The sequence below is a fragment of the Apaloderma vittatum genome, unplaced genomic scaffold (assembly GCF_000703405.1).
Source record: "Apaloderma vittatum isolate BGI_N311 unplaced genomic scaffold, ASM70340v1 scaffold42150, whole genome shotgun sequence".
NCBI lineage: Eukaryota > Metazoa > Chordata > Aves > Trogoniformes > Trogonidae > Apaloderma > Apaloderma vittatum.
This window is the reverse complement of record NW_009695793.1, coordinates 4,644-14,397: the sequence shown is the minus strand read 5'-3', so window position 1 is coordinate 14,397 and position 9,754 is coordinate 4,644. Positions and strand designations below refer to the sequence as shown.

Here is a 9,754-nt window from a genome sequence, read left to right as displayed (position 1 = left end):
TAGAGAAAACCCCAAAGACATGGTTTTAATCGCCAGGTAGCTCAAAAACAGTGAGTTTTTCTACATTCGAGCGTGAAGTTGCATAAGCGTTTCTGTTACTGTTAGGAAAAATCTTACTGCAGGTTAATGTGCATTGTTTCCTCGGCCGGAGATTTTATTTGGTCCAGAATGCAGCTATTACCCATAAACAGGAAGTATCTTCAAGTTGTCGGTAGCTGACAGGTTGCCAAATGTTTGATGTTTCAAGAGGTTTCGTTTTAAAGGAGACAAATATACTGGCGTTAACAGTGCCGTGTCGGGATTTTATCTTTTATGTAATTCGTGCAGGATTAAGAGGCAATCGCATTTAAACTCTGCACTAGCGTTTCAGATTTAATACAGTTGTAAAAGCCTTTATTTCGTATCTTCAATAAGAAAAGGTGACGGGGCTTTTCCTGTGCGCGTGCAGCTCCCCCGTGTGGGCGAGCCGCTCCCCGAGGGGTCCCTGCCCGCTTAGGTCGAGGGTTCAGAAGGGACGTGGGCAAAAGAGTGAGACTGTGTGATATCAGAAGCTACCAGACAAGCAGCGGAGAGTGTATACTTTTAAAATTATTTTTAGAGCCAGATCAGTTACAGAGTGCCCAGTTACAGAGAAAGGACTCACTTTAGGTTTCAAACTTAAAAGCATAAACCTGCTCTAAGCACGGGTAAAGTTTTAAAGTTAGTTTTTGAGTTAGTGATGCTGATAGTAGGAAAGAAATACAACTCTGAAAGAATGGTTCATATAGTGGCTTCAGAGATCTGCTAATACCAACATAATATTCTTCTGCTAAATTCCTCCCTCCTAGCTGCTTAAATTAAAAGTTAGAGGAAGCAGTGCAAGGCTGAAAAAAGTGATTTAAAGTCTATAGTGCTCATGAGGCAATAACAAAAAAGAAAAGGTAAATATTCTATATTAATAGGGAAGGATGTCTAAAAAAATGTAAATGTAGAAATAATATGTAGCTATGTAGACTGGATCACTAAGCTACCATCATGTCACTGCAAGCTATGAAACATAATTAGACAGCCTTAAAACTTGCTGCATGCCTGAGGTTATAAGAAGGCTAAAGGGATCATGGTTAAGGCAGCCATGTATAGCCATAGTGCCCAGATGGCAGTGGTGAAGTGATTCCATAAAAAAGAGCCACCATCATAAAAAAGATAGTTGGACAGTAGATTTCCAGGTGGGCAAGGATTAAGATAGTAGAGCTGGGGGAGTTGGGGTTATGTGTGTACTTGGTTTTGTTTGGTATTTTTTGTGTTGGTTATTCATGATGCCCAGGCCTGTCTGCTCTAGAACAAAATAGTACCCTTTAGGAGAGTTAGATACAAATGAATGTTTCTTCTCAGTTAAGGAAACAGGCTGGAAACAAAGCAGAGATGGCCTTCAAAGTATGTTAACAGAGTGGAACGAAACTGAATGTAGGAAAATTAGGGAGCGAACATGTGTGCATAGTGTCATGTTGCCAAGTTGCTAAAAAATATTAGCATCTTTAAAATCCCAGTAGAAATGCATGGAATAAGAAAACAGAGGAAGAACTATTGCTACAGTTTATTAAATATCTTGCTGTATTTTGTTTTGCCTGGGTATTAGCAAATGGCTATAATTTTTTTTCTGTTAATACTACTAGCTTGTCTTTCAAATTTAGGTTGATTGAAACATAGTGAAAGAGTATCTTCTCCAGTGTAATGGGGTACACTGTCTGGATTGAGAGTAAAAAGTGTGAAAATACTACATGTTTTTGTCAAAAATGAATGGCTTAGGCTGAAGAGTTTTATTGGCCTTTAATAGGTCAAATGGTATTCACATGCGTTTTGGGCAACATTCATAAATAAATACTAGAATTTCTTCTATAATTCTGTAATAAAAAACATACAGAAAAATAGTAGCATTCTAAATGGATTTTTTCAGTGTTTTAATTGAAAATATTAAATAGTCATACATCTGAAACATTTGATCTCTGTGTATCTTGGTCACAGTAGACCTCACCTGGGAACTGAAGAGCTGTTTTTCCTTTCGCAGTATGAACTGCAAATGGAATGTAAAATATTCCTAAAATATTCCAGTTATGTGTATGCTAGGTGGAGCATTCTAATTTTATAGCATTTCAGGCACATTTTTCACAAATGCAAGAAGCAAGACAGGTAAAATAAAAGGCAGTAGATAATCATTACTCACATGAATAAATGGCTGTTGGGAGAAGGCATAGACTGAGACATAGAAGCAAAAAATGTTGGCTCCAAAAATCAGTTTTTCTGTATAACTTTTCAGTGAGGCATACAGTAGATGGTTTAACACACAGCAAAAAAATTAAATGTCCTAATAGCAAATGATAGTTTCTACTATCTTTACACATGGAGTTAGTTTGGTGTTTTACTGCACATACTAAAATATCCAGGACTACAAAAACTGGTCATCTATGTACATGCAAGTATTGAAGATATTGGCTTTTCTCCTGAAGAGGATAAATCTAGAAATAAATAGTTGAATAGTAAGACTGCTGCTAAAACTACTTGGGTCTGTAGGCCTTGCTTATAAACACCTCTTAGAAGTAGCTCTCTGATATATTTAGCAAACAGTATGTCAGATGATGTGTCTTTGAACTAAAATCAGCTGCCACTAATAAAGAGAAAATACAGGCTGTGGGCCCGTTGACTGATAGATAGAGTTGACATTATTTATTTCGTGTACTCAGGAAATAACTCTTGTAGCTTCTCTTGTGAAATGTTTTTAATGTCTGACGGTTGGTTTTAATACCACATCACATGAGCAAGTCAGATGTAATCTCAGACATTGTCAATGAGAAAAAAGAATCAGTTGTGGGACAGTGGCTGCTTGCTTGAAGAAAAGCAGTATTGTCAGTATTTTTCCCGTAGAAGACTCAATATGCTAGAAAGTATTTACAGTATTTGTGGGTTTTCGGATACCAAACCAAAGCAGATAACCATACATGACTACTGTGAATTTCATGTTATCATTCCAAATTAATAAATATCTCTTATTTTAAGCCAAATAAGTGTAACAAACACATGATAAACTATGATTTTAAGTTTTAAAGGCACAAAACAATGCATCTAGATTTACAGCTGCTGTGAGTGACCAGATAATAAAAACAATATGATTTTTATCACAGTTACACTGGTGAATTCATTTCTTGACATCTGTGGCATATATAAGCATAAGAGATATTTTACGTGAATCACAATTTTGATTTTTCTGAATTCTGTGCATTGAAAATTCTCAGTTGTTAAACTGTATTAGAAGTTTTGGCCATTTGCATAGGCAATACCTTCCCGATGGAAACAGTGGCCATGCTGCAAGGTAGAAATTTCACTTCTGAGATTCGTCCATAACGTACCAAATTGTGATCTTTTTCATAGTACATTGTGTTTGTCTTCACAGTAAGGTTGTTATTGTTTTTTGTATAATTTGATTTGCAGTGAAGTGTCCAAAGTGTGACTAGATTAGCTAGAACAAGGGTATATGTCCCATATTATTTATTTTGTGATCAAGACCCTATTTTCAAGATAGGATTACTTCTGAATAGCTTGCTAAGTGATCCAGTGTGTCTAAATGGCCATTGCTGTTTGCTTAGTGAATATGGGTCAAAACTTTATTTCACCATTTGGATGTAACCCACGTTAATAAATATATTGACATTTTTAATGTAAACTATTTGAGGGTAAGAGACATCATAAAACTTCTCAAGCTTAACATTTAAGTTTGGAGCAGTAGATGGAATGTTTAGAAGGTATTCCTAACTTATTAGAACTCTGTGGTATGGTGCCATTTTAATCTCTCTTACAAAGTGTCTATAGTTGATCTTTTTCTTTAAGGTGTATTTTGATTCTACAAGTTGAAAGAAAAGGGTCTTTAATAAATATGCAGATTTTTTTTTTATTGTAGTGATTGGTAAGTGCCAGCAGGAAAACTATTTCTTCATGACTTGAAGTCAGAAATCATAGAATCATAGAATGGCCTAGGCTGGAAGGGAGCTTAGAGATCATTTAATGCAACCTCCCTGTCATGGGCAGCGACGCCTCTCAACTAGATCAGGCAGCACGTGAGGACCAAAATGGGCAGTAGTAGTTGAAAACAGCACTCAGAGATGAAAAAATATCAAACCTCATTATATTGTACAAATTTGAGTTTGAACAATACAAATAAAAAATCTGGTTAAATCAGATATTTTCTCCAAATATGTACTGTCAAATTAACCCATTTTTTCAGTTTATTTTTCATTCATATTTTGCATCTTTTATTGGAATTAAATAAACCAGTATATTCATACAGTAACAGCCTGGCTAATCTAAGCATTTTTTCAGCATTAAACCACATTATTATAAACTGGCAGTTATTTCAAAGTATTTATTATTACAATTAAATATTGTTTGGTAGAATTTAAGAACACACAATCAAATTATAAAGTGTGAACACTATAAATCTGTAACTGAAGAAAAAACATTCAATTGTTTTAGTTATTTAATCTATAAATTCAGTTACTTAGAAATTTTCATTATTTTTAAACTAAGTGTAAACTATCTAATAAAATTTAATCACTATTTAAAAATAATATTCTGTTTACATAAATAATGTGCATTTTTTTATAAAGCCTTATGCTGTAACGGAAACTCTTGCATGGGATCTCTGATCAGCTTAATAAGGGATCAAATGCAGTTGTGTTGTAAAGTCATGGTCTGACAAACAGCCCTAGGAAGCAAAGTCCTCAGTATCCATAGAGCTACAGCAGTTTAGCCTTCCCAGTGTCTACCAGATACCTCAACTGCATGCTTGGGGAATCCTCGCAAGGGTTAAATGAGTCATTCCTTGTGAACCTGAGCAGATGCACCACTGGTACAATAGAAAGCTGGTGGCCGTGGTCCCCAGTGAAAGGCGCTGTGTGGATGGCAGACCCATGCAGGGACAGAGAAGATCCTCTGCCTCCTGCTGAGGAGTTACTGGTGTTCTTGCATACATTACCTTTAGTATTCTTATCACAAGTAAACCTAAGCTGACTTCAGCCTGAAATGCTGTGACAAAATTTTACTCGTTCTTAACATTTAAAAGTTAATACATTATAGAACTGTAAACTTGATCTGTAATTGAAAAATGCATTCTAAATGTATTTACATTCTTTGGGTTTTTTTCTTGTAGATGACAGTCATGTCCCATTCAAAGGATCTCAAGGACGACTTCCACAGTGATACTGTTCTTTCCATTTTAAATGAACAGCGCATTCGGGGTATTTTATGTGATGTCACCATAATTGTGGAAGATACCAAATTTAAAGCCCATAGTAACGTGCTGGCAGCTTCAAGCCTGTACTTTAAAAACATTTTTTGGAGTCGTACTATCTGTATTTCAGGTCATGTACTGGAGTTAGATGATCTCAAGGCTGAAGTGTTTACAGAAATACTGAATTACATCTACAGTTCCACAGTAGTTGTTAAGAGGCAGGAGACTGTAACGGACCTTGCAGCTGCAGGGAAAAAACTGGGAATATCATTTCTAGAAGATCTTACAGATGTTAATTTTTCAAGTTCCCCTTGTCCCTATGCATACTGTATTAATGAAAAAGGGACTGTCAAAGAGGAAAAACATGAAAAGAGACATGAAGATTCTGCTGTGACAAATGGACCACGAATTACAAATGCATTCTCAATTTTTGAAACAGAAAACAGTTTGTTTTCTCCACTTGATTTGAGGGCAAACTTTAAAAAGGTATCTGAGACAATACAAGCTCCCAACATCAGCTTCGATAGAAGCAATGTTTGCAAAGATGCTGAGCCTACCAGCACACTGGCTGAACACTCCTATGCAGTTTCTTCTGGGGGAGATAATTTTCAAGGAACACCTTTTCTTGAACAGGACAGCAGCCCTTCATACAAGATGGGTGAAGATCACTATCAAAATCTCCAAGCCACACCACTCATTCAGCCAGGAAAACAAGCATGTAGTTCTCCTAAGACAGCTTTTAAGCCCCAGGGTACTACTGGTTTGGCTATAGCAAAAGTACGAGCCTCTACAGTAACCACTGCAGAAGCCCAACGTGAAGCAGTTGCTGATCAGACAATTATTTCTGTCCCAAAACCTCAGAATAAAGCAGATTTCCATTTATCCAGAGAAGAGGAAAACAATTCTGCTAATGTTTCTGGATCCTTAGCAACTGTGGTTCCACCTGCTTACAGTCGTAACTGTTGTGCAAAATCATTCAATGACAGGGCACTACTCAGTACTCATCTTCAGGTCCATTCAGAGCATCAGGAAACTGTCATATGCAAATACTGCAGCAAACAATTTGCAAATTTAAATATACTGGAAAGTCATGAACAAGTCTGCATGAGATCAAGTAGCTTATCGGTTCACAATGGAAATGAACAAAATTTTGCAGATAACTGTACTGCTACAGACAGAAGGAATGGAAGTTCATATGCAAATGCAGAGTCTCTATTGTCTGAAAGCAGCGTTACTGATTATTCTAATGCAAACTGCACTTTACCAGAAACAGATCATTTGGTTAAAGTTGTTGATGGGCAGATACTATATACTTGTGTTGTTTGCAAGCGTAGTTATGTAACATTGTCTAGCCTTCGAAGACATGCAAATGTGCATTCATGGAGAAGAACATACCCGTGTCACTACTGCAGTAAAGTATTTGCATTAGCTGAATATCGCACCAGACATGAGATCTGGCACACAGGAGAAAGACGGTATCAATGCATTTTCTGTCTGGAGACTTTTATGACTTACTATATATTAAAAAATCATCAAAAGTCTTTCCATGCAATTGACCATCGTCTCTCAGTGAATAAAAAAACAGCCAATGGAGGCTTAAAACCAAATATGTACCCATACAAACTTTATCGACTTTTACCTATGAAATGCAGGCGACTACCTTATAAGTCCTACCGAAATTCTTCATATGAAAATGTTCAGACAAATAGCCAGGTTAATGAAACTGCTTCTACTAACTGTTTTGTTCCTAGTTCTCTTAGCTCTGAGCTACCACCACTCAATTTTCAAAGTAATATTATAGCGAACAACAGAACCCTTGCCTTGGATACATCTTCATGCAGTGATACAGCATCTTCTAGAAATACTCAGAATTCTTCCTCTTGGGGAGTAGGTATCTTAAATTCTAACCTGCAAAGGGACTTTTTCACAGCTGAAAAAAGAGTTTCCACTGCAGCAAATGACTCTGGTTCTCAGGAGTGTGATACCTCAGCTGTGTCTTTAACTAATGCGAATGAAAATTCAACCTCTGTCATCAGTTACAGCAGTTCTGCACCCTCTGTTATAATGCACAGTAGCAGAGTTTCATCAGTAATAATGCACAGTAGAACAGTCACTTGTGTAGAAAACAGTAAACTAGAATCTTCCAGTAATATACCTAGTCAGTCTGTAACTGACGATTGTAAATATGGATCAGATAATTATGGGAAGTGCATTACAAAATCAAAAACTGTTAAGGAGAAGAAGAAAACACTGCTGTACAACAGAGCAGAAGCAATTGAGGATACACAGCATGTGTCAGGATCTGGAAGTTTGTCTAGCAAAACAACAAATACTGTCCAAGAAGTAAGTAAAACTGAAACATACATTGCAAAGCCTGCCTTACCTGGAACATCTGCTGACAGCAACGTTGCACCTCTTTGTCAAATAACAGTAAAAATTGGTGATGAGGCTATTGTAAAAAGACACATACTAGGATCTAAGCTATTTTGTAAAAGGGGCAGAAAATCTAAACATGAGTCCAAACAGGACAATCTAATTGAGGAATCAGAAATGGAGATAAAAGAAAGGAGCCCGTCTAGGCAGTATAGCTCAGAGTGCCTGGAGCTGACAGAAATGTGTGATGATTTAAGTGACCAGGACTCCAGTGATAAACCCTGGAGACCCTATTATAATTACAAACCCAAAAAAAAATCCAAACAGCTAAGAAAAATGAAAAAGACCAAATGGAGGAAAAAGCGCAGAAGCAAGAACACCATTATGGAAAGCCATAACACATGCAGTCGAGAGTACGTGCTCAGGAATGCTTCTGAGGAAAAGGCAGGCAGTCAAGAAGAGACCACGGAAATGCCTCATCTTCATTGTGAGCTTTGTGAAAGAGATCAGTCTTCCACTGCAGAAATTCAAGACCATGTACACTGGCACGTAGCGTCTTCAAAGCCTTATATTTGTGAATTATGCCAAAAAAAATTTCAAAGTCCATCCACTTTAAAAATGCATATGAGGTGTCACACTGGAGAAAAGCCCTACACTTGTAAAACCTGTGGTAAATGTTTCTCAGTTCCTGGAAATCTACAGAAACATGAACGTATTCACTTGGGTATCAAAGACTTTGTCTGCCAATACTGTAATAAGGCATTCACTTTAAATGAAACACTCAAAATACATGAAAGAATTCATACTGGAGAAAAACGCTACCACTGTCAGTTTTGCTTTCAGAGCTTCTTGTATCTTTCAACCAAAAGGAACCATGAGCAAAGGCATGTACGTGAGCATAATGGAAAAGGATACGCTTGCTTTCAGTGCCCCAAAATTTGCAAGACAGCAGCTGCTCTGGGAATGCACCAGAAGAAACATCTATTCAAAACTCCAGGTCCACAAGATAGAAAAGAACAATTTTGCAATGAAAGCACTAAACTTTTGAAAAATCCACATTTCCCTGGCTCAGAAAGTGAAGTAAAAAATGTGCAAAGTGTAGCTCCAGAAGTTACACTTTGAGTTACAGTTGTGCAAAAGAGAAAAAAAAAATCCAAAACTACACATTGGAGCAAATATGAATGCATTGAATGAGGAAAGGTCTTCACTCAAATTACTATAATTTACTAATACTAATTTTCTGCATCTAAACATATGTCCTATATGCAAAAGAAGGAAAAATAGCACAGAAAAAGAAAAACTAGTATTTGCAGTAATACAAACTTAATGTGAAAGACCCCAAATACTTTTGAAACAGTAGACTTCTAATGTATATGTAGAGAGAGAAAGAAAAAAAAGAATAAATATGACCAACCAAAACCTTTCTACTTAGAATTACAGGAAACTAGTCACTGAACTATTTTACAGTGCTCTTTGTGAGTCAGAATTGTTCCAGGTAAAATAAATATTTAGGTTCACCGTGTATTCTCTAGAAGGAATTTTTGCTGCAGAAACCATATATTGCATTTTCAAACAAAAAGAAATGTGTTTATAAACAAAATAATTGTAATGTATATTCTAAAGTGAAAGTGGGAAACGTTTCATCAACTTGGGTATGCTGAAGTACAATTGAGATCTGGCGTGGTTTTCTGTAACTCAACATTTACAAAACATATTCAGGATTTTAAACCTCTTTTCCTTTCTGTATTCGGTTTTGTACTTAGCATAATAATCATTAAGTCTGAGTGCTTATGTGGAAATTAGATTTATGATATCTCTGAGACATTTAATAAAGATTCAGTGAATTCACAAGAGCCAATCCTCCGAGTAAATCCTCCTGCATAAATTCCAATGTCAGTGGCCTGGTACATTGGTCTAAAGAAAATTTTTCTCATGAAACAGCCTAGCTTAAAGAAATCTGTTTTATAAATGTCTACCACCTGATGAGACTGCAACTGCTGTTTCTTAGAAATACCATTCTTCTAAGCAGAAGAAGAGGAGATGTAGACAGAGTCTTCCTCCTCCTGGAATAATGCATGGACAATAAATGATAGAGCAACTCCCATTAAATACTTGATTTTGGGA

At 36.5% G+C, this 9,754-nt stretch overlaps 1 protein-coding gene across 1 annotated transcript; it reads left to right on the top strand.

Moving 5' to 3' along the window:
• Window positions 1-2,787: 2,787 nt before the first annotated feature.
• On the top strand, window positions 2,788-8,894 carry ZBTB38 (zinc finger and BTB domain containing 38). Its single transcript, XM_009872398.1, has 2 exons — window positions 2,788-2,841; window positions 5,177-8,894. Exons 1-2 carry the CDS (start codon window positions 2,788-2,790, stop codon window positions 8,750-8,752), a joined length of 3,630 nt encoding a protein of 1,209 aa, XP_009870700.1. The 3' UTR covers window positions 8,753-8,894.
• The last annotated feature ends 860 nt before the right edge of the window (window positions 8,895-9,754 follow it).

Bases quoted from the DNA above. Each gene is read 5' to 3' on its own strand.
- ZBTB38 (XM_009872398.1), top strand. From the start codon at position 2,788: ATGAGCAAGTCAGATGTAATCTCAGACATTGTCAATGAGAAAAAAGAA. The intron at 2,842-5,176 runs GTGGGACAGTGG...TTTTTCTTGTAG, and splicing joins ATGAGAAAAAAGAATCAGTT to ATGACAGTCATGTCCCATTC.